The sequence below is a fragment of the Siphateles boraxobius genome, unplaced genomic scaffold (assembly GCF_051911475.1).
Source record: "Siphateles boraxobius isolate OS27281-9 unplaced genomic scaffold, OSU_SipBor_1 8, whole genome shotgun sequence".
In the NCBI taxonomy this organism is placed as follows: Eukaryota; Metazoa; Chordata; class Actinopteri; order Cypriniformes; family Leuciscidae; genus Siphateles; species Siphateles boraxobius.
This window is the reverse complement of record NW_027509208.1, coordinates 11,100,033-11,124,583: the sequence shown is the minus strand read 5'-3', so window position 1 is coordinate 11,124,583 and position 24,551 is coordinate 11,100,033. Positions and strand designations below refer to the sequence as shown.

Below are 24,551 nucleotides of genomic sequence, written 5' to 3'. Positions count from 1 at the left end.
TGTATGCATGTGTTTGCATGTTAGATTCTGGAGCCCAAACTGTTCCGTTACGCCCATAAACTGGAGATCCAGCGTGCTGATGGGGTCTTGTCTCCAGCCTCCCCTCTTCCTCACCTCTACTCAGTGTCCTACTACCAGCTCAGTGAAGAACTGGCACGGACTTACCCTGAACTCACCCTGCCCATCTTCTCAGGTACCAGCTCAGTGATATGAATAATCATATGAGAGATATGAATAACACGTGTTTCAGTGTTATTCTTAACTGAAATAAATATCACTTTTGTAATTTGAATAAAGCTGAAATAAAATAAAATCTAAATAATGCCAGCATTGTCCCCCTAGATACGTGTTGTATTTGTAATAAGATTCTGGGTGATTTTATTTAGAGGTGAGTCAGAGAATACAGACAGCACACCCTGGTGGGCGACAGGTGATGCTACATTATCTCCTACCCTGGATGAACAACGTGGAGCTGGTGGACTTCAAGCCTTCAGCAAGGCGTCAAGATGAACCTTCGTCGACGGAGGAAGAGGAGGACGCCCATGAGAGAGATATGATGATGGTGAACAGCCGTCGCTGGCTGAAAGGAGAGGGCTGGGGTTCACCACATGCCACTACCATGATCCTCAATAACCTCATGTTCATGACTGCGAAGGTAAGTGCCCACCTACTACATGCAGACCATGTGCCGACTACTGGACAGGGTTTCTACTCTCTCGAAAACCCTGGAAATATCAGGATATTATGATTTCTATGCCTGGAAAAAATAAAATATATATATTGAATATATGTTTCTATAGCAAACATAATTTTTCTGTTATTTCCTTGTTGATATTCATTGGCTAGATGTTTTTTTGTTTGAATGGAAGTATTTGTATGTTAAGTATTATAAGTTATAATAGATATTCATTTTTCATTTATGTTACACTTGTTTTCTGTCACACATTAATTAATTTATTGTTTGTTTTATTTTTGTTTAATTTGTTTGTGTATTTTTTTTTCCAAAATAATTTTGGAATATTTATTTCAGTTTTATTTTATTATTATGTAAATCAGGGATTCTCAACTCTGGCCCCCGGGGTCCACTTTCAAACTAAATAAAAAATGAATTAATTAATTAAAAACTCCTGTTGTAAATATATTATTTTAACTCATTTATTCCAAAGTTTTCAAGAAGATCATTACATAAATGTTAATATGGTCTAATTTTACAGTATGGCGATGAGTTCGCATGGTCTGAGATTGAGAATGTCTGGACCACTTTAGCTGACAGCTGGCCCAAAAATCTGAAGATCATCCTGCACTTCCTCATCAGCATGTCTGGAGTCAACAGTGAACCAAGTCTCCTGCCTTATGTGAGTGACACCTGCCCTGGCCAATCAAACACCAGATACTCAATTTCTGAGTAGATGGGCTGCACTTGAGACTTGAGGCCATGTTAATTAACTAGTTTGTTGGATACTATTGTGTTTCTGAATGTTTTTCCTAATATTTTCAGGTCAAGCGAGTGGTGGTATATCTGGGCAGGGATAAGACGATGCAGCTGCTGGAGGAGTTAATGTATGAGCTGGAGCAAACAGATCCTGTATCCTCAGCTGTTACTCATATGGATAACCCACCTTACTACCGCATTACTTCCTCTTACAAGATCCCTTCTGTTACATCAGGTATATATGCTTTAAACCAATCTGACTACAGTATGTATCTTTCTCAACATGACCTTTATACAAACAAAGTTTAGAATCATAAGACCATGAATCTTGACTGTTCATAGACTATCTTTATAGATAACCGAAAGAAATTCACTGAAATAGGAACAATTCAGGAAACCAAAATATTACAGAAAGTTTCCTGATAAACGTGATTAAAAATCATGAGATCTAAGGAAACGGTCACATTTTCACATTTTCTTTTGTTTAAATGTTTGCTTTTTTCAGGAACAACGTCCAGTAGTAACACCATGGTTCCTGGACCTGATGGACAACATGAAAGCAAACTCAAAGATTCCAACATGGAGGACAGGTAAGAGTTAATAATGATACTACAGGATTAGGAATCTTGTTTAGAAATGGGGTCCATATTTAAAGGTGGGGTATGTGATTTGCAAAACGGCCGGCAGATTTTGAAAATACACAACTCATAAGGTCCTACCTACTTCTCCTCCAACGCTGGCTCTGACTCCACCCATTCGAAAAGCATGGACACCCAATCAAGCACGAGCGAAAACTCAGTTGCCCGTACATAGATACAATCGCTCACATTAGCTTCCTCCCCAAACAGGTTGTTTAGCTAGCTAGCGAACGGGACACGCGCGCGAGGGGGGTGGGGGGAGGGGGGCATGGTAAGACCGTTTGAGTGACGCATTCTCTGTCCAATGATTCTGGACGGTCTTGAAAATGATTGGCTGGAGTTTTTCGAGTCCTGCCCATTCCACAGATGATTAAATTGCTTAATTTTACTTTCAGTGCTTCTAATTTACAGCCAGCAAGTGGGTCAGGAATAGGTTTTCAAGTGATTTTGAAAAAATGGTCAATAAAGAAAATCACATACCCCACCTTTAAGGGGGGGAAAAAGGCAACAAAAACATATTTCTGTTGCATTTGTCCTCAGTGTTTGCCCACAACAAAAAACATACAGCTCAACCATTGTGTCGTGAATAAGTTAATCATACAAGCCTTTGTAATGCAATCAAAATAACTAATCTCATCGAACTGCCGAAGTTGTTATAAATTGTATAATACTGAAAATAAACCAAGATCTGTTTATTAGCTATTACCGACTGGTTGTTCATTATTTGGTGCTTCCTCAATAATACTTTGCTGAATTATGGAAATGTTAAGTGAAACTTGAATTTTTTGACGTTCTATATATCTGCACAGTTACACTCATTTGGACATCTACACTGGTCTGAACAGTAATCTGAACCGACAGCACCATCGACTGGAGTCCCGCTACAGCAGCAGCTCAGGAGGGTCCTATGAGGAGGAAAAGAGTGAGTACATTAACATCACTGTCATACTTCAAATCAGTGCTCCCTCTTACTTCTGATGTTGCTCCTGCTCAGATCAAAAACACTCAGTCTGAAGACAGACTCAAAAATGTGTGGATTTAAAGGTAGAAATTCCCAAATTGAATGGGTAGCATTTCGGTGATTTTCCCTGTGTTTTTGTTTTACTGTACGTGAATTTCAATTTAAAAGTTTGTGTCTGAATACTTTTATTCAGCACAGATGTAAAGACATTTATAATGTTACTATAATAACATTATAAATGATGTATTGTTATTTCTAATGTTATTATAATGTAAAAGATTTATATATCAAATAAACACTGTTCTTTTGAACTTTCTGTACATCAAAGAATCCTGAAAATGTATTGTATGACTTCTGAAGGATCATGGGACACTAAAGACTGGAGTAATGGCTGCTGACAATTCAGCTTTGCCATCACAGGAATAAATTACATTTTAAAATATATTAAAATAGATAAACAGATATTTTAAATTATAATAATATTTCCCAATATTTCTGCTTTTCCTGTATTTCTGATCAAATAAATGCATCCTTGGTGAGCATAAGAAAAATCTCACTGACCTCCAACTTTTGAACTGAAGTGTTCATGATCTTGTTGTTTCTCTCTTTAGGTGACTCTATGCCTGTCTACGCTAACTGGCGTCTAAAGGTGATGGATCATAACCAGCCAGAGCCTCTCCCATTTCCTCCCACTGGCGGCTGCTGGTCACCACTTATTGATTACCTGCCTGAGACCACCACACCTGGAGTCTCCTTGCACAGGTGAAGGACATACTCAGTGTGTCCTATGTCAGTGTTCTTCTCCTTGACCTTTGATCACTGACAACACACTGTCATTTCTTTAAAGGTGTAACATTGCTGTGATCTTGCTGACCGACCTCATTGTAGACCACGGGGTCAAAGTGGAATGGAGTGCGTACCTTCACCTGCTGCTGCATGCCATCTTCATAGGTAACACATACACAGCTCTACACTTTATTTAAATCGTTAACCCTGGAAAGTGCCACATTGTATGTCCTGTAATGCTCTGTTTTTCTGTGTGTGTAGGTTTTGACCATCAGCACCCAGAGGTCTATGAGCACTGCAAGCGTTTACTGCTCCACCTGCTGGTGGTGCAGGGCACCAACAGCAGCGTCCAGTCACTGGCATCTGTATTGCTCCGCAACCGCGAGCTGAACGAGCACAGAGTTCTGACAGTCAAACCCCCTATTCAGGACTTCAACCTCACAGGTACTTTAAAGCACGGGGTGTTTTGTTACATAGATATTTCTACCTAATTGATAATGATTATTTATAATAATAATGACCAATTACAATATTAGCCATGTCCCAGTGTTTTTATACTAAGAATAAAATAGTTGTGAATTGATTGGTCTCCCAGGTGTCACAGAGCTGATGCCAGACTACCAGCCATCTCCAATGACAGACTCTGGCCTGAGCTCCAGCTCCACATCCTCTAGTATCAGTCTGGGAAGCACAGTCCTGCCTCAGCTTCCCCCTACTCTCCTTAATGAGGTGGACCTGTCTGCAGAGCAGGACGAGAAGGTCAAAAACCTTATTGAGTTCATCAGCTCAAGGTGAGGGGGTCATTGCAAGCCACTAGGTCAAATTCATCCTCTTATTTTCGCAATGTCATTATCAGAGTACTGGATACACCAAACACTTCCACCAATAACATGCTGCAATCCTGCTTGACCAAACCTCACTTGAGAGTTTTGTATGTGCTGGAGTGGTTCTGGCAAAGAAAGAATGGGGTGATGTAGCATATTGGGAGCTGCCATTGTTGTGCGCATGAGGAAATATTTTACTCCAGGTTGCTTTAGAACTAGGGCTGGGCAATAGATTTGTATCAGTATTTATCAAACAAAGTAAATCCATGATGTCAGTATTAAACTTTTTGTGTAATTCGAGTAACTGTCGATGTATGTAGTTTAATCTCACATGTGTGAGCAGCACAGTTTAGACTACTGCACATACTATGTGATGCTCATGGTGTTTTTAGCATCTCCCTTCTCACTATATGAGAAACTCCACACAATTTTAATCTCTGGATCTACTCACACAGTTTCATTTGATAAAAGTTATCATCCAATATATACTGAAATGCAAAGCTTTCCAAAAATGTGTTAAAGTTTTATTAATTCATTTCAATAGATACTGTTTTTGAAGATTCATTTGTATTAAACCGTAAAACACAGAATACAGAGAACACAGACAACAAACAGGAAACACAGACGTTCGGTAGGTAAATTTTCTTTGGAAAAAATAAAATATCTTTCATTGGGCCCTAAATTAAGAGGTACAGCTTAGCCTTTGGAGTTTACTTAGTTTACTTAACTCAAATAAGTTATGTTTACATTCATTCTTGAGGTCTAACAAACATAAAGAATACATTTGTTCCCTATTAATGATATGAAATGAATATCAGATATTAGTATCTTTATAAATATTGATATCAAACGTTATGAAAAAAATATTGTAATGATATTTTGGCCATATCACACATCCCTTTTCAAAACTGTCGACCCTGTTGAAGTTAAAGGAGAACTGCAAGTCCAACTGGGGTCCATGATAGGGCACGTTTTTTTTGTAAAATAACTTTCCTCATAGTTGTCTCTGCCTATTAAGATGGGAAGGGTGGATAAAATAACAATGTGTTTCTTCAGTCTTGTTACAAAACATTAATGTTGTTCCTGGCAAGTTTCCCTGGATACACATTGAATGAGTATTTATTTTGTGTTAAGTTATTGTATTTTTTCCTCTGCCTGCAGCCATGTCTAACAGGAGAGGGTATTGTTGCCTTGCATGCGTGTTGGTGCGTGTGTGTGTGTGTGTGTGTGTGTGTTCTCAGTCTCATTTCTGTGTGAACGTTTGATTCAGAGTGTTTTTATACATACAGTTTGTTTGTTTACTGGGAGTTGTGTGAGCTTGCTTTGCCTTTGTTCTATGTTAGATATTTTCTACTGTGTCACTTCCTCTAAATCTGTTCTTCTGATTGGTTGGCCCATAGGAAGCGTGGTCCGCTGTGGAACCATGAAGACGTCTCTCCTAAAAACCCCAACATCAAGAGTGCTGATCAGCTCAGTGTATTCCTTCGTCATGTTGTCAACGTCTTCAAACAGACACCGTCCGGTAAGACATGGCATGCTAATTTCACCGCATTATGCAGTGGTCAACTTCTATGTGGAGGAATACATCATTTTTACTTATTTTTACAAATTTTGTGAATCAAGTGAATCAAAATGGTAAGTCTATGATTGATTTTTGTGATGTATGTTTGATTAGGTTATCAGTTGGAGCAGGAGCTGAGTGAAGTTGCTTTACAGACCGCTCTGTCCTGCTCATCACGGCACTATGCCGGTCGCTCCTTCCAGATCTTCAGAGCGCTAAAACAGCCACTCACAGCCTCCACGTTGTCAGATGTGCTGTCTCGTCTGGTAGAGACTGTGGGAGATCCGGGGGAAGAGGCTCAGGTATATTGAAGTGTCCCACTGTTTCAGAAGTACCAATGAGAAGGCAACAGCAGGGCTCATTAATAAGGATTTTTTTTTTTTTGTCTGCTGACCTGATCAGGGCCAGTACTTCAGATTTTCATTGGCCCTACTACTACAATAAGGCCTCGTTTACACTGTCAGTGAAATGTGACCCAATTCCGATTTTTGCTCACATGTGACACCGATCGGATGTGTTCTATGACCGTGCAAACGGAAAAAAAACGCATGCATTCGGATATTTCGAGATTGGTTTCAGGCCTCATTCATATGTGGAAATAAATCAGATATGTGCCAATGCGACTGTCATGTAAACAGGCAGGTTTAATGACGAGAGAAACCCCCAAACGCATCTGCAAAGGGACAGATGGTGTCAGGTGTCATCGAAGGAGAGAAATGTGGACAAACGTTGACACAATATATCAAAGGTTGGCTTGGTCATCCTAAAATTTTACTGCTCCTCATTAAAGCCAATATTTAAACACAATATGCTCCCACCAGTCCTGAGATCTCTCTCGCACACAATAACTGAAGCATATGCGTAGGCTGCAATGATGTCCTCCTCCACCTCAAAATCATGGTGATGTTTGGCGAACTTCGCATATATCGCAGAGCTAGCATCAAGCACATTTCGCGTTCATCCATCTGTGCAAGAGAATTTAACCCTTTAAGCATGCGTGATGTTTCAGATAGTATGGCAACTGTAAACGCATTAATCGGATATGGGTCACAGTTGAAGAACATGAACAGATGGTCAAAAAATTATAGGTAACAACTCAGGATTGGGCATCAAGACCTGCAGTGTAAACGAGGCCTCTGTAGCGATTTTAGTGTCAGAGAAAGTTTTTTATTTTCTATTAAACTTTCTCTTTATATTAATGTATATTTAAATATATTTTATATATTTTAAATAAAGAGAAATTTTAAAAAAAATCTGATATTTTTTCTTCATAATATTTTAATTAAACTTTCTCCGTATTAAAATAAATATAATGTTTATATTTAAATAAATAAAAATATTTAAATATAATATTTTTTTTAATGAAGAGAACTGTTTAGTATTAAAAAAAAATCGGTAACACTTTATTTTACAGTGTTCTTGTTACATATAATTACCATAGTAATAACAGTAAATGATGCATAATTACATGCAATTAACCCTCAACCAAATCCTAATCCTACCCTAACCCTATAGTAAGTACATGTAGTTAATTAATATTGCACTGTACTTAAATATTTAATTACACAGTAATAATGACACCTTAAAATAAAGTGTAACCAAAAAATCTTTTGCTGACTTTTCTTGTCAGAAAAGAGTACACAAAAGATATAATATCCTCGAAACTTTCCAAGATTCATTGTTCAACAAATTTTCAATTTTAGATTTAATATTGAATTTCAACAAAACCTCATCTATGTTAGCCAATTAGATTTTTAAATCAGTGTTTATGTTGGGCCGATCATATATGTAGCATTCGTGTGAACTGGCCCAAAACATTCTCACACTGTTCCCAGCCCGCCTAAAAGTTCCCATTAAATCAAAATGTAAGGTTTTTGACTTATCTATAAGCTAGTGTGCTCCAAAAGAATGATAAAATTCACATTTAGAAGATATAAGCATTCAAAACTTAGTCTCTCACTTCCGCCAATATGGATCAATGATGGCACTATATAGAGTTGGCGCAGACCAGAAAACGTATTGAATTCTGCACAAAATGCTATATTTTAAAGCTATAATGAGGAGATTAGGAGGAGAAACGTTTATAGATGAAGAGGAAACTGCGGCATTACCAAGCTCAACGGCTCTGGCCGTGCTGAGATATAAATTAAATGCTATTGGCTATTTTGAAAAGCGGGAGGAGCTGTTTGATATGCCCCGCCCTATGTTCCTGTTTCAGTGGAAATTACATCAACACATTAAATAATGCAGTACGTTTCAAGGCACTTCAGTGGGCCTTTAAGTGTTGATCCCTGAACACTCATAATCAAACGTTTCATCTGTCTCCCGCAGGGTTTTGTTATTGAGTTGCTGTTAACACTAGAGGCTGGTATAGACACTCTGGCTGAAACGATGAAGAGCTATGACCTGCTTACTGCACTCTCACAGTAAGACATGCTCTGCTACGGTAAAATATTATTTCCATCGTATACAGCACATTACTAAAAATGCTGTCTCCATCATCTGTAGGGCCTCCCATGATCCTCTGCAGGGTACCAAGTTTGCCAGTAACAGGAAAAGTACCGGTCAGCTGAACCTCGGCAGTGGAAGTTTCTTGCATGTCCATTACAGCCACACTCGCAGCAACTCCCTCCGTGCCAGTCTGATGGGTGAGCGCCTTGGAGACCGTCGCCGCAGCAATACCCTTGATGTAGCCGACCGCTTGGGCGGCAGCCACGGCAACCTTGCCCGCACTCGGAGCTTATCATCATTAAGAGAGGGTGGTGGCCGTGGCGATGGAGGTGGTGGAAATGGAGGAGGATCTTGTGAGGTGGTCCCACCGATGGACCCCACCAATCTGATGGCGACGGTCTTCTGGATTGCTACGTCGCTGCTAGAGTCCGATTATGAGTTTGAGTACTTGCTGGCACTCAGGCTGCTGAACCGACTGCTGGCCCAGATGCCCCTGGAGAAGGTGGACAGCAGGGAGAAGCTGGAGAGAGTGCAGGCCAAACTGAAGTGGTACAACTTCCCTGGCCTGCTGACGCTCTTTCTGAAGGGTTTCACTTCAGCTGCAACGCAAGAGCTCACAATTCACCTCCTCAGTAAACTCATCACTGTGTCCCGACACACACTCATAGACCCCTCACAGCTAGCAGGTGCGCCCATGGTTTCGGAACATTTTAAAATCTGAGATTTTGTTATGAATTGTTATACCTGGGTCTTAAAAATGAATGAGAGTGTATGTATTTATTGTCTTAACTTATTTCCTGTTAGGTTTTCCTCTGAATATCCTGTGCCTTCTGCCGCACCTGGTCCATCACTTTGACAACCCCACTGGGTTCTGTAAAGAGACTGCTGATCGGATCGCCAAAGTGTGCGTTGAGGAAAAGTCAGCCACACTGGCCAACCTTGCTCACATGATGAGCCTGTACTCAACGCACAGCTACTCACGAGACAGCACAAACTGGATCAACGTGGTGTGCCGCTACTTGCACGACTCCTTTTCTGAAATCACCTTTAACTTGGTCACATACCTAGCTGAGGTGAGATGAATTTCATTGAGTCAAACAGTTGGAACTAAGTTGGGATATTGTTGAAGTGTTTACAGTTTTAATTATTTAATCCTCTTTTTCAAACAGCAATATATCTGCCTCCATGTTAAAAACGCTGCCAATGTTAAAAACAGTTGTGCTGCTTAATGTAAAATTTGTTGAAACTGTAGTGCATTTTTTCAGGATTCTTTGATGAATAGAAAGTAAAAAAAAAACTTTATTTGACAGAAATCTTTTGTAAATATATATATATATATATATATATATAATTCATTCACTGAATATAATTATTCATTTCTTCCCCAAAAAAATCTTGCTGACCCAAAACCTTTAAACTGCAGTGTATATGTATATAAAATGTGTTTATATTATGTTATATATTATTATTATTATTTTTGTATTTATCAACAGTATTTGCTTACTTAACGAGACTGATGTAACAGAATGATGATTTCTCAAGACACATTTTTCAAAGCTGAACTGTGCTATCGTGTAACTTTGTGCTCAAGTTTATGTATATAATCTCTTGACCTTTTACCTCTTCTGTTGTAGTTATTGGAGAAAGGACTAAACGGCATGCAGCAGTCTTTACTACAGATCATCTACAGTCTACTGAGTCACATTGACCTGTCTGCTGCTCCAGTCAAACAGTTCAACCTGGAAATCATGAAGATTATTGGCAAATATGTACAGGTATGTGTACAACTTACTCTTTCTGTGGTTAACAATTATAACATCAGTCCCTCCAGAGGTTTATTTTAGTATGCCTGTCCCATTTTACGGTACTGGAGAGTGGACTTTGCTGTAGTGTGTATTAGTCTTTATAAATGGCACGGGGGGCTGTTTGCTTTTGGAGGCGCTTTTGAGCTGCGGTCTTTATTGAAGCTTTTCATCTTGTTAGGTTAAATAGGTATTGTAAAAAAAATGGCCTCAAGAGTTTTGTTGTTTGTTGTTCGTTGCCACAGAGCCCGAACTGGAAAGAGGCCCAGAACATTCTGAAGTTGGTGGTGTCCCGCTCAGCGAGTCTGGTGGTTCCTGATGAGGTGCAGCGCTCCTACAGCACGGAGTCGACCGGCTCCCCGGAGATCGCTTTCACTCGCATATTCAACAACTCTTCTAAAGAGCTGCCAGGAAAAACATTGGACTTCCACTTTGACATCTCAGAGGTGCTTGGCCTGCCATTTTCTCTTTCTCTTTCTTTTCTTCTGTTTGTTTGTCAGTGTATGTCTATTGTAGTTACCTCATCATAGTATCTTTTTTGACAGTATTTTTTTTACCTTTGACCCACAGACACCTATCATAGGTCATAAGTATGGAGACCAGCGAAGTGCAGCCGGGCGTAACGGAAAACCACAGGTAATTGCCGTGACAAGAAGCACCTCCTCTACTTCCTCTGGCTCCAATTCAAATGGGCTGGTGCCGGTCAGCTGGAAGAGACCACAGCTCTCACAGGTAGTGTCAACTATTATGAAAACCTGTCGAATCTTAATTAACCAACTTTGAATGATAGTTTTTTTGAATTTAATTCTAATTTTAATGGTAATGTTGTTTTCTGCTTTTAGAGGAGAACTCGGGAGAAACTGATGAATGTCCTGTCTCTATGTGGCCCAGAGTCCGGGTTGCCTAAAAACCCATCTGTACGTTTTCTTCTCATATTCAGAATGTTATTTGGCTGCATAATTTTAGCAATGGCTAATTACACCTCTTTTCTGTAGGTGGTGTTCTCTTCAAATGAGGATTTGGATGCAGGTGGTGACCAGCAGACTAGTCTGATCCCCACTGTAGAGGAAGTGACACAGGAGGAGGAAGTGCAAGCTGAAGATTGTGGAAGTGAACAGCAGTTTGGTGTCTTCAAGGACTTTGACTTCCTAGATGTTGAGTTGGAGGATGGAGAGGTGAGCCCAAATGCTCTGGGCATGTTGCCCATTATTTTTATCGTCACCAATCAATCCTCAAAGTGTTTTATTGCAAACATCTCAGAAACTGATACATGATTCACCTTTAACAAAAGTAAACAAAGAAAGAGTCAGTGTGTGTATTTCTTTGACATCACCTGTGTCCGTTTGTGCACCTCCACATTATCTCAGTGTCTTAACTCTCCCTAACACTCTTATTATCTTTTTTCCTCTTTTGCGTCCAGGAGCTTCAGGTAAGTTTTAAGCAGTGTTCAGGGAAAAGTTTGTGTTTTAATCTACAATTGTTTGTTGTCATTATTCATTTGAAAATTTGCACCCATTCAGAAATTGCTCAAAATCAAATTCCATTTTACTGCTAGACAATCAAGTGGATTTGTTTTTTAAATTGTAGCTGATGGTTCTCGCAAGTACATGGATGGTGCAAATTAAACAATTTTCATTTAAAGTAGAATATGAAGCATCTTTTAAATTGTCATTGTTGAGTTCTCAGTGTTCCCTGACTGTGCTCTGTGGTTGCGTTGTGCATATTGTCGTCTTTTGTATAGTGTATTCATTTAATTTCTTAACTTTTTCCTTCTGTATAATTCACATAGTGTGCAGTTTAAAGTTGATCTGCGTTCCTCTTATTGGCTTTCTACTTTTCCACCTGCAGGGGGAGAGCATGGACAATTTCAACTGGGGTGTGCGGCGTCGCTCTCTGGATAGCATTGACAAAGGTGACGTTCCGTCTCTGCAGGACTGCCAGTATTCCGGCAGCACGCCCAGTCTCATCCAGCCGGAGGACACCGATGAGTCATCTGAGGAGGAGGTACTGAGCGCTAGCCAGATTCTCACCCGCTCCAACCTCGTAAGTCCCTTCTCCTCTGGGCCCCCTCCACACAGGGGGCACCGGCATGGTGTGTCTGTGCGCCAAATTGGGCTTAGACGCTGCCGTGGCCTACCTAGGCGGGGTTAGATGCTTGCTTTCTGCATAGACCGCACTTCTGGTGTATTAAGATAAGTGCCCTATGCCCTATGCACTCTCTGACCCTTACTCCTATTTTGAATCCTTCTTTTTATTTGATTGGGGTAAGAAAGGTGATGGGGACCTTTTTTTCTGTTTTTTTTTTTTTTTTGGTGATCTATTAGCCAGTCAGAGAAACTTTTAATACATGAGTTTAGTTGTCTTGCATTCTTATACTACAGTAACTTTGGCATAATTGTTTAGATAGCATGATCTCATTTTAATGCCCACACAGAATTTTTTCCAGATTTTCACAAAATTTAGACATCTGTCTTTCATATGGTTGCATGTCGTCTTGCGTGTATATAAATTATTTGATTATACTTTCAGCTAAATACAAGAAGATATTTAAGTCTGGAATGAACTGCACACATTTTTTAATCTGACACAAAATCACAGAAACATGTGCTTTGTTGCTAAGAGACACATGACAAATGAAAACAATATGTGTTCTTAAAACTGCTTAAAATATCAACGTGTTTGAAATTCTCGTACTGGATGGATTGAAGCTAAACAAGTCAGTCCGTATTCATCATAACGTGATTTTGTGTGATGTCTTTCAACTCCGAATGCCCAAAATCTGATTAGAATAAAATCAAATGTTTAGAATTTATTATGTCAGGTAAATGTATCACGCCAATTGCATAATCAGTTCACAGATAATAGATACAAACATCAAACGCTCTGGAATAAAAGAGAGAAGATGCAATACCTTGACATTATAAAATACATGATGCGAAGTGTTTTCTTTACACTTCGCATCGCAAGCTAGTCTTAGTTACAGAATCGCCCCGAGCCTCTAGTTGCATTTCATTATATAGGCAGACCGAGGCAGAAACCTCTTTTCAAATGTAAACATGAGTATACAGTGGGAATTTACATTAATCGCCGTCCTAGACTTACTGGGGGCAGAAGTTGATTTACATGGAACCATTTGCTATCAGTGGGAATTTGAATTGAGTTTACACCTTCTGAGAGCTCGAGACCATTTGCCTGGAAGACACACTTTGACACAAATTTTTGGGTGAATTTCAGGTGATCTCAGCATGATAGCACAAGAGAGAAATTCAAATGTTAATTTCCTTTGTTTTCTCAGAGAGTTGCTCTCTCTTCCAATTCTTCCAGTTTCTCCAGTCTTTCAGGCCCTCTCATTACTTTAACGGCTTCATATAGTTTTTCTGCTTGAATTTTTATATCCAAGCTTAATAATATTTTATATTTCAAACCTCTAAGAATTATTATTATTATTGCACTCTTTCGCTTGCTATGGGGCATGAGCTACTAGCTAAAGAAAACTGATCCTTAAACGCTGCTGAGTGAAAGTCATCTTCCTTTTCCTGTTTTTGTCCTTTTCCTCCTACACTGTTTGAATAAGACTAGAATGCAATTGACCATATGCACGGAACTTTCTTAAGACCTTCCGCAATAATATAAGCCTTCAGATGAAATGTCACCGGTTGGTGCGTCGGTATTTTCATTGTTGTATTTACCAATTGTTGTATTTCCTACATCTTGAAACGTTTGGTTTTACTAATGGGGACAATCTAAGAAGGGTGAACAAATAATGCTTTTGGTCATCACATTAATAATAACATTTGAAGGGCTGGAAAAATGTTCCGTGTGCGTGTCCAATTACAGACATAGTGTTTCTTAACATTCCCATTAACTTCATCTTTAATGCAATCAATAAAACTGGTTTATTGGCAAAAAAAATCTCGCCTTGAAAAACGTACCAACGTTTTGTATAAAAAAACGACGAAAAATCCATTATTATCATTATGTTATGTTATTATCGAAAATAAGTGTGATAACTGCATTAAAATATAAATATGAAATTAAAAAGTCGACCATTGATAGTTTTGTATCAGCCAGTACAGAATGACAGCTAACAGTTCACCGTAAATCAGGAAGTAACCGTGCATATGGTATATCAATTGGTCTTGCCAGGTTCACATCATTTTGTCTGGCATGCCGCATGATGTCATAATATGAAATATTAAAAAGTGCAGAACTCAGGAACTACTTTTCATTAATCCATTATGTACACCATGCAACATAACACTTAGTGTAGTGTAAAGACTTCTACAGCAAATGCTATGTTACACTAAATTTTTAACTAAATATTGATACTTTTTCCATTTTTTACGCAGCTTAATAGTGATTCTGCGACGGATGATGCCATATCCAATCACTTGGACTCGCTCCAGCAGTCGCAAGAGTCCTCCAGTAGTGTCCTGACTGAAGAGGCCACACCCACCCTGCCGCTACCCCGCCCAGACAGCCCCACCCATGAGACCGCCCACTCTGACAGCAATAGCAGCCAGCTGCCTGAGGTGGGATCAATCAGGAATCTCAATAAATTGTGGTGCACGGGTGCTATTTAGCCATTCGCGCTTTGCTCTCTTGTGGAGTTAACTGCTGCTGTTTTCTTGTCTATCAAATTCCCCCTATCATCCAATGGTGTCAATGTCAAGCTTTTTCTGCTAGAGTGTTTCCAGAAACTGTTGGGTTTTGAACACTAGGCAATGTCTGTTTCCTTTGCCAAAATGCTGGCACATTCTCTTTTCCTCACACTGGGTTGCTTTATGGGACACTTGCCATCATTGACATTTAGATAATGATTGACTGCTATGAGGGTGGGGCCTGCTTGCTTGCTTAATGTGTGATTGGGGAAGAGATTATCATCAGGGACAAAAATACACCTCAGGCCTGCTGTGCTAGAACTACATCAAATTTGGTCCCAGAAAGGTTGAAAAACACAGACGTTAACACGCTTTAGGCTCTGATGATGACCACTCGCTGCTATCCAAGGACCTGAAGCCTCATCGTAAGTATTATGGAAAACTATACCACCATTCTACTGGGGTTTAAAAGGCAGTATCCACAAACATGAGTTTTTGGCACATTTTCTTCATTTTGGCCATTTGTATTGCATAATCCCTCACTGTTTTACATGGACCGATTATAGCCGTAGATATCAAATGATCCATTTAAACATGCTTATCTATTTGCCAATCATCAATTGTACTCCAGATAGCATCTGCAACAACTTCCAGAAGCGTGTGGAGTGCCTGTAAATACAGCTAGGGATGAGGTTAAGCACACAATGTAGAAAATGAGCAGAAACTCATGTATGTTGATATTGTCCTTTTTAAATCCCTGTTAAAGTAATAATTCATCCAGACATTATCATCATTTACTCACCCGCATGTTGTTGATCAGTGGGACAAAAATGAAATTTTTTTTTTTTTGAAGAATGTTCTTTTTTTCCTCTCCATACAATGAAAGAATAGTAACCGCATGTTGTCAAGCTCCAAAACTACCAAAAAAATGTCATCAAAGGTAGTTCATATTACTATATATCAGTGTTTCCCCTACCATTGTTTTGGGGGGGCGCCCCGCCCCCCCAAAACGACCCCCCGCCCCCCCTAAAATGCTGACGAAATCCAGTCATAAAAAAGGAATTTAGTGTATAACGCGGAATTTCACGGAATTTGTAAATTTGAGGAAAAAATAGAAAGCAGTTCAGTACACTTGAAATCAAATCGCGATGTAGACTAGTGTGTGTGAATATTAAAACACAAAGACTATTTAAATACGAATCCTGCATGTTCTGTGTGAATGAATGGTGCCGCCGACGCGCAGTTTCATTTACCACACACACACACACACACACACACACACACACACACACACACACTGAAGCACGTGTGACGCTTGCGCTATTTTTTGGCCTATATGAAGACACAAACGCATGAACTTCCTCTCCAGGCTCTAGATCCACTCTGAAAGTCACTTCGTAATAGGGTTGGGAACCGAGAACCGGTTCTTATGCAGAACCGGTAGTGTTTTTGGTTCTGATGCGATGTGTGGACGAAGTGCTGGGAGCTTATCCTTTAATAGCGACGTCTCACCACATAAATATTAAAATTGTAATGAATGCACTGTCCCTCGCGCTATTCGTATAACAAGTTAAAAAAAATTGCGTCAGATATCAACGCAGAGAGAGAGAATAAGACAGTAGAGCTGCACCATTAATCTTTAAACGATCTCGATTCAAACACCCACGCGATCTTATTCCTAAATGACAAAAACTTCACACCGGGACATTCAAATCTGTTTGCGCTGTCGCTGACATGAAACATCTAACGTTAGCTTTACTTTCTGTCTTTTCAACAACACAGTATCGATATTTCTGTGTTAAAAATATTCAAATGATCACAGAAGTACTGAGATAAAAGTTTATAGTTCGAGAATAAACACTGATGTTAAAACAGTTAATCACCTTTTGAAAGTCGCTTCAAATAACGAAAATTCGCTTCAGAATTTACAAAATGTATATAATGAGCGATTACATCATGAATGCCTTTTTTCAAAACGTGTTTTTGTCTTATCCTGAATCACTACGGTAAGGCTGTAATAAGCGTTTAGACTCAGACTACTTTACACTGGTCGGTTCGGCACTGCTGCGGAGTAGCCCAGTGCCTGCGTGACTCACTCGCGTCATTGACATAAACATAGAGAAGTAGCTCCGGCTACAATGTTCTTCCGCAAGACGGAAGAACTAACTGCTAGACTAACTGCTAGAGCACTTAATCCAGTAAGGAAACAAGTGAAGTTTCACAGAAATCAATCATTCAAACCGATTTAAAAAATATTATGTTTCACCTGTCTGGATCTTACATGTGTGTTCAAGCATATTCTACCCCTTCTGAGAGGGTATTCCACTGCTGGATATACAATAAGATATAGGACAGGTCCCAAATTATCCTTGAGAATGCAACATTTTTTATTTTCCTTCAGAAAAAAATATTGCTAAATAATATGTTGCATTTGTTGACATTGCCAGTCTGTTAAACTCATTTGACAAGTAGGGCCTATCAGAAATAAAACACAAAAAGGATTGTGTATTTTCCCCGTACTACTATTTGTATTAGTTTTAATAATTTTTATTGAATGGGAACCGGAACCGGAATCGTTTGGCGGAACCGGAACCGAAAAATTTCTTACGATTCCCAACCATAGACAGTATGTTCCCAACCCTACTTCGTGATCATTTAACCGCTTCATTTGAGAACAACTATCATCATGACATAAACACACAGAAACTCAAAAGGTCTTCACGGCAACCCGTCAAAATAAAAGTTCGGTTTAACTTGACAGAAATATATTACTGTTGTACATTAGAATTTAGATATGTCCCAATGTAATAATACACTAACACTAATCCAAATAAATTATCATCAAAACTGAAATTTTTAAGGAATAATCCATGTTTTAATTTTAACAGTAAAGCTCATTGTGCAGCAAGTTATTTGACAAAAAGTTTATTTAATTTCACATGATTAAAATTGATGATAAATGATACAATTTTTGTTTTATGTCTTCATTTTATTACCAGAAAAAACACAACACAGAATTAGTGTTAGTGTGAATTAGCGCAGAATTAATTAGTGTGACATTTTTTTTCATATATTTTAAAAAAAAGTATTGTTTAATGATTCATAATACATGATTTCAATTAATTAGACATGCATTACACCCCCCCCCCCCCCCCCCCCTAAAAAAGAATCCTAGGGGAAACACTGTATATTATTAATATATTATATTTCAAGTCTTCTGAAGCAATGCAGTAACAATTTAAATAAACCAATGACATTTGGTGTCACATATACAAGTGTTATTTGTATTAGTTATATACTTTTGTCTTTTATATATATATTTCTATATAGCTTTCATTTTTATTTCAGTATTGGTTTAGTAATTTTAGTACTTCATCTTAGTTTAATGGTTAGCTGCAACATCTCTCATTATAAATTTTCTAATTTCTCATTTAAGTTCTATATTTTAAATCTATATTTTATTTAGTTTTATTTCAACTACCAAAAACGACACTAACAACAATACTGGAATGATATTTGAGAGCTACAGCAGAGGGGAAGACTTTCCGTTAATAATGACAACATCAATCTGTTCCTCACACAAAGCTATCGTATGACTTCAGAAGACTTTGAATATATTGCACGAATAGTTTGGACAACTTTTATGGAGCTCTATTGTGTTCTTTGTGAAACTTGTCAACACCTGGTCACTATATGCTTTCATTGTGTGGAAAGAGCAGTGTGAAGATTCTTCAAAGTACATTTTTACATTTTCATGGTTATACATTTTGGAAAGACATAAGGGTGACTAAGTGATGAATGTTAGTTTTTGGGTAAAGAGCAGCCATCCAGTTGTAATCAAGTAAAAAAAGATGCACAGCCCGACTGAGAGAACATTAAAGACTACTAACAGGCTTTAGCCAGCCATGTTACTAACACTGTAACTTAACTAACTGCTCATATCTGCATTATTTTTTATTCCAGTTCATTTGGTTGATGTTTAAATGACACATTTCTACACTGGAAAAATTATAATTTTAGGATGTTCCCCACTGTGAAGATTATTTTCAGTCAAAATGAAACTGTGTATAAAATGTACAAAAACCCATAGTCACAATTCATAGCATAATACCCCTTATTTTTATGTTAATGAATGAACAATGTTTGATCAATACTTAGTCCAGCTAAGACCATTTGAGTCCAGTCCAATCATACCTCAATATCAGCTCAAGGGCATCTCGCCTGTCATTCTCCTGCTCTTAGCGTAATGAGTCCAGATAAAACCATCGATAGTCTTACTCATCTGCTTGGCCACCACAGCCAAGAATCCCTAAAAGCTTTCTCTAATACCGCCTCTACTTTGGCTCCACGCCACCCTCCCTTCTTCTGTTAATGCATTAGACTCATAAATAGAATGGAGGAGGAGAGGGAAAAAGAGAAACTCAAGTTCGTTCAATTAGATTTTTTTTCTTTCTTAGTTGTCTCCTTAAAGTAGGTCTGAATAAAACATGAGTCTGAGATGGAACAGTTTGTTCCCATAGATGTTTTACCATCATTCATGTTGTTTGCTGGAATTTATCATAATGACAAATTGTCCATCATGCATCTCAAAGATTTGTGGTTTTTAATGGTTTTATGTGAAATTGAGCTCATGTGATTTTGTCACCCATTGCATTTATTGTGTGATCTCCAAGAGTTTGAACCTTCAGCAATCCGTTTTAAGTTGTGAATGAAGATGTATCTCTGAAAGATACATTTAAATTGTTGACATATAATTTTGGAAGATAAGTGTCAGAAGTTTTTATTATGACAGCACCGAGAGCACAGGAGCTCCCATTTCTCATATTCATTAGTTTATTGTCTTTGTTTAACAGTTCTAATACATTATTAGATAGAAATAAATATTTAGACCGAAATGTTAAACAAAGAAACTAAACGGTATATGAAAAAGTATTATAGCTTTTGTCTTTCTTAGAGTAATAGCAAAAAAGGCACATGCGTATCGATTTATTCTCAAAGTATTTATTAATTTAGTACATTTTATGTCAAATAAATATGCATTTAAGTGCATCGTGTAATATCTTGTATACCCGTCTCCCTGTAGAGGACAAGTGGTTTGAAGAATGGATGGATGAATATCTTGTATAACTTTTATTTTTGTGTTCTCATGAAGTAGAAGACAGAATTAGTCATTCACTGATGCAAGTATCTGTGGAGTCCTGTTCGTCAGACATATTATGGGTAAAGATGTTTTCCCATGAGTTTGATAGACTTTATAGTTAGCCACTATTTAGCTGGGTGCTTCATGTGATTTATGAATGGCGACACAGTGGTCCATTTAATATAGATCCTCTGATGTCACAGGTTTATTCCTCTGCAGGTCACATTTACATCATAAGTCAATGGTGAAAGATTAGCCTGTACCGTTATTGCTTTTTCCCTCCTCTCCTAATTGAAGTACTGAGAGCGTATAGCTAGGCCATTTTGTGAGTGCCGTTGATTAAGGGTCCCTTGGTGACATTCACTCTAAGTTTAATTTTCATGCTGCCCACATGACCTGAATGTTTTTACAGCACAGTAAAAAATAAATACACTTTCTACCGCCTCAGCTCTGGAGTGTTGTAATATGGCAGTAGGTCTGCTAAGTGCTTAATGCACACAAATTCACTGCAAAGAAGCTTCAATAATATGCACTAATAATACAGATTTTTGTATTATTAGAGTATAAAGCACTCACAAAAAAAAAAAAAATATTGCCCTCCAAAAAAACGGTGCCCCTTTTGCCGCATTTCCTGACTGCCCTTTACTGTCCATGTTCACATTTGCAGGATGCCAGTGTAACTGCAGCGGATGAATTAAGTAGCAGTGTCAGTGATGATACGGGGTTTGGCAGTGCCCCTCCTCTACCACCAGACCGCTCTGAAATATGTGACTTACCTGACTCCCAGGACCCCACCGACGACCTAGATCCAGCCCCCCCTCCTCCACCGGCCATTGACAGCCCGCCTGGATCCCTTTTCGATAATGAGCCGGTGCTGCCGCACCCCATCATAGACTCTGCCTTGGACTCCATGTGTGAGGAGGAGACGGTTCTGCCCCTGGCTCTGGACTCGGCCCCCGATTCAGTATGTGACGAGGATGTGACATTGGCTTTGAAAGAGCTAGATGATAGATGCGAAGAAGAGGAGGCAGATTTTTTTGGCATGTCCAGGTTGGTTTGATTTCTGTGGTAACCATTCATGGGGTTCAAAGTCAATCATGGCTTTGTTCCAAAACCCTACCACCTACATAGACAGCTACCTTTAACAGCAGTATCCTAACCCAAATGAAACCTCAAAGTAACTGATCTGAAATGCTCTTCATAGGACTCTTTATATAGCCACTTGCATGCAACACAACTAGTTTTTCTCACATGAAGTGCAGCATATGAAATTCCAAATTATGAAAACATATTAAATAAATTATGAAATGTAAACTCATATAGTTAAAGGCTTACCAAACTGCAATTATTCCCTATAATGTGTAACTGCTTTGGTCAGGAGGGCGCCTAGGATGCTGTCTAAGTTAAGTCACTCACAGTGCTATAGACTGTGGTAGAAATAAAATGGCAGAAATGACAAGCACATTTTTAAGCAATCGAATTATGTACACTGCTGTTCAAAAGTTTTGGGTCTACGATTTTTGTTTTTTAAATGTTTTTGAAATAAGTCACTTATGCTCATCATGGCTGCATTTATTTGATTTAAAAAATACAGTAAAAACAGTCATATTGTGAAATAGTATATTTAATTAAATGTCTTTTATTCCTGTGATGGCAAAGCTGAAAAATTGGACTAACCCAAAACTGAACGATAGTTTATACAGAAATTATCAGCATGCTATTGCTTCCAAGTTTTAATTTTAGCATAAACAGACATCACTTTTAACATAACACATTATTTTCTGGAATGCATCAAGATGGATTAGTGCTAACACTGCAAATGCAACTTGTTTTTGAGTGATCAGAACCCTGTTTACAACTGTTTATTGCTGTCCACTTTTGATTGGATCATCTGAGATCTTAATACCAGGCGCAAACAGAGTATATTTTTGCTCAGCACTGTACAATTTAATACCATTTAATTGTTGCTTCTGTTGTGCTGTGAATAATAAGGATGAGTTTTATTAACGCTGTGAATGGTGATCTCATACTTGGCAACATTATTGCTCTTGAAGGTCAGCCATCTATACCCATGCACATCAGAAAGTGCCTCCACAAACTCTCTTTATTCGTTCTTATACACACACACTTACACACACTTCCTCTGCAGTGCAATATATCATCCTCTAAGCCTATAATAAAAATTATAGGTAGTGATTCAACAGAGGGCTCTAATTCGATTTTTGCGCATACACGGCGCGATGAGGGCCTTTCCTTACTCTTCCTGGCAACTTTCTGCTGCTGAGATCCATTTAACAGAAAGAGAGGCTGCATTCGCCACTCCGCGCGTGTGGGAACTGCTCTGGTGCGGTGCAGTAGCGGGTGGGGGAGGGATCGAGAGGGAAAAACAGAGAACGTCACAAACGCAGCGGGAGAATTTAGGCTAACACGTGAGGTAAAGAGCTCAGAGAGGCAACTGCGATAAAAAGAGCGTCAGAGCAGGAAGACATTGAAGGGAAGGATAAAAGCTTTTAGTGAGGATGAAGATGAAAGCCATGTCCTCCACATCTTTCAGCAGCACTGGTCTCAAATTCTTCTACTCTGTATGCTTCATCAAGCTCTTCGGCCCTTCAGTCCTGTGAGTGTGTATTTATCTGTATGTGCTTATGTTGATTTTGTGCATTTGCAGTAGATTTGGACTGTAACAACACTGCAGCACAGGACATCTGCAGTGAGAGAGAGAGGAGGGAGAGCTTAAGAGAAAGAACAGCATGTCTCTGTTTACGTTTTTCCTTTGTAAATGATGTGACTCTTTGTGTTGGTGCTCACATCTCTACATGCGTCTGAGTCTTGTTGTTTCCCATTTTGTTTACAGTCAAGATGAGGGTGATGCAGACGGCTTTCCCGAACTCCAGGCCTCGCCACCTCCGTCGCCCTTTCTCTCTGCTATTTTGGCAGCATTCCAACCCGTAGCCTATGACGATGAGGAGGACGCCTGGCGTTGCCATGTCAACCAGATGTTGTCAGACTCGGATGGGTCTTGTGCTGTGTATACCTTCCATGTGTTCTCACGACTCTTCCAGGTAAAATTAAGAGTGTTTGTGAGTTTGTACTTTTAATAATAATAATAATAACCGTTTTCTGCAAATACATTACTGTTCAAAAATATTGTAAATCTCTGTAAGATTTAGTTTAAAATAAATTAATATTGTTATTCTGCAAGGAGGAATTTAATTGATCAAAGGTGACTGTAAAAACATTTATAATTTTACAAAAGATTTCTATTTCATATAAATGCTATCACAGATTTCTATCACATTTTCCACAAAAATATTAAGGAGCAGCAACTGTTGGTAATAATAAGAAATGTCAATTGAGCACCAAATCAGCATATTAGAATGATTTCTGAAGGATCATGTGACACTGAATACTGGAGTAATGATGCTGAAAATAGGAATAAATTACATTTTAAAATACATTAAAATGGAAAACAGTTATTTTAAATTGAAATAATATTTCACAATATTACTGTTTTTATTTTATTTTTTATCAAATAAGTGCTGCCCTGGTGAGCACAAGAGACTTCTTTCAAAAATATTAACCTACATAATGTTATTTGGCTGATTTGTTACTTGGTGTGTCTGAGTTTGTTCTCTCCTGTCTCTTTAGCACATGCAAAGGAAATTTGACTCTATTACCCATGCCTCAGTACGCTTCCTTGGGGACGGGCTCCAACGAATGGGAAACCAGTTCCTTAGCTCTCTAGAGGTCATGACCTCCTGCTCCCAGTGCCCTACAGTCCTGCTGGATGCTGAAACTGTGAGTTTATGCATTTAGAGTGTGCACTTCCTCTGCACCTCACACTCAAATACTTACAATGCTTATAATACTTAAAATACCTGAGGACAATGGAAGATCACAGTTAAGTGGCATTGCATTTAGGGGTAGTTAAATTTGCCTGTTTACAAAGCTTATGTCAAATAATTTATCAATAAGTGTGTTAGTGACATAATTGCTATCGCTATTGATGTGTGTGTGTGTGTGTGTGTGTGTGTGTGTGTGTGTGTGTGTGTGTGTGTGTGTGTGTGTGTGTGTGTGTGTGTGTGTGTGTGTGTGTTTAGCTGGTCTCCTGTGGGCTTTTGGAGACACTAAAGTTCAGTGTATTGGAGTTACAAGAGCATCTGGACACTTACAACAGCAAGAGAGAAGCAGCTGAACAGGTGACACACTAACTTAAACAATATCAGGCGCCTTAACTACAAACCATGTGTAATGCTTTAAGTCACCATGAAATCAAAATGCTAAATCTTATTTTTATTGAATATTGCATGAATGAATGCTCGAATGAATGAATGATTTATCCGTGCACATAAAAA

The 24,551-nt window shown here is 38.7% G+C and overlaps 1 protein-coding gene across 12 annotated transcripts in view; it reads left to right on the top strand.

The window, feature by feature from the left end:
- The window catches only part of fryl (furry homolog, like), a 118,646-nt gene that overhangs the window by 85,770 nt on the left and 8,325 nt on the right, over positions 1-24,551 (top strand). For 6 of the 12 annotated variants that reach the window (XM_077220697.1, XM_077220696.1, XM_077220695.1 and 3 more), the window contains 26 exons: positions 25-193; positions 387-655; positions 1,215-1,355; positions 1,499-1,667; positions 1,938-2,022; positions 2,880-2,992; positions 3,643-3,793; positions 3,879-3,982; positions 4,079-4,261; positions 4,413-4,608; positions 6,042-6,163; positions 6,317-6,504; positions 8,534-8,628; positions 8,711-9,339; positions 9,458-9,726; positions 10,288-10,428; positions 10,701-10,901; positions 11,026-11,187; positions 11,298-11,372; positions 11,451-11,630; positions 12,304-12,498; positions 14,805-14,987; positions 20,864-21,246; positions 23,051-23,258; positions 23,845-23,994; positions 24,297-24,395. In XM_077220697.1, the coding sequence (XP_077076812.1) occupies positions 25-193; positions 387-655; positions 1,215-1,355; positions 1,499-1,667; positions 1,938-2,022; positions 2,880-2,992; positions 3,643-3,793; positions 3,879-3,982; positions 4,079-4,261; positions 4,413-4,608; positions 6,042-6,163; positions 6,317-6,504; positions 8,534-8,628; positions 8,711-9,339; positions 9,458-9,726; positions 10,288-10,428; positions 10,701-10,901; positions 11,026-11,187; positions 11,298-11,372; positions 11,451-11,630; positions 12,304-12,498; positions 14,805-14,987; positions 20,864-21,246; positions 23,051-23,258; positions 23,845-23,994; positions 24,297-24,395 (4,860 nt within the window). Of the gene's footprint in view, positions 1-24; positions 194-386; positions 656-1,214; positions 1,356-1,498; positions 1,668-1,937; positions 2,023-2,879; positions 2,993-3,642; positions 3,794-3,878; positions 3,983-4,078; positions 4,262-4,412; positions 4,609-6,041; positions 6,164-6,316; positions 6,505-8,533; positions 8,629-8,710; positions 9,340-9,457; positions 9,727-10,287; positions 10,429-10,700; positions 10,902-11,025; positions 11,188-11,297; positions 11,373-11,450; positions 11,631-12,303; positions 12,499-14,804; positions 15,482-20,863; positions 21,247-23,050; positions 23,259-23,844; positions 23,995-24,296; positions 24,396-24,551 lie in introns of all 12 variants that reach the window. The other 6 variants (XR_013200003.1, XR_013200004.1, XR_013200001.1 and 3 more) reach the window with 3 other exon arrangements.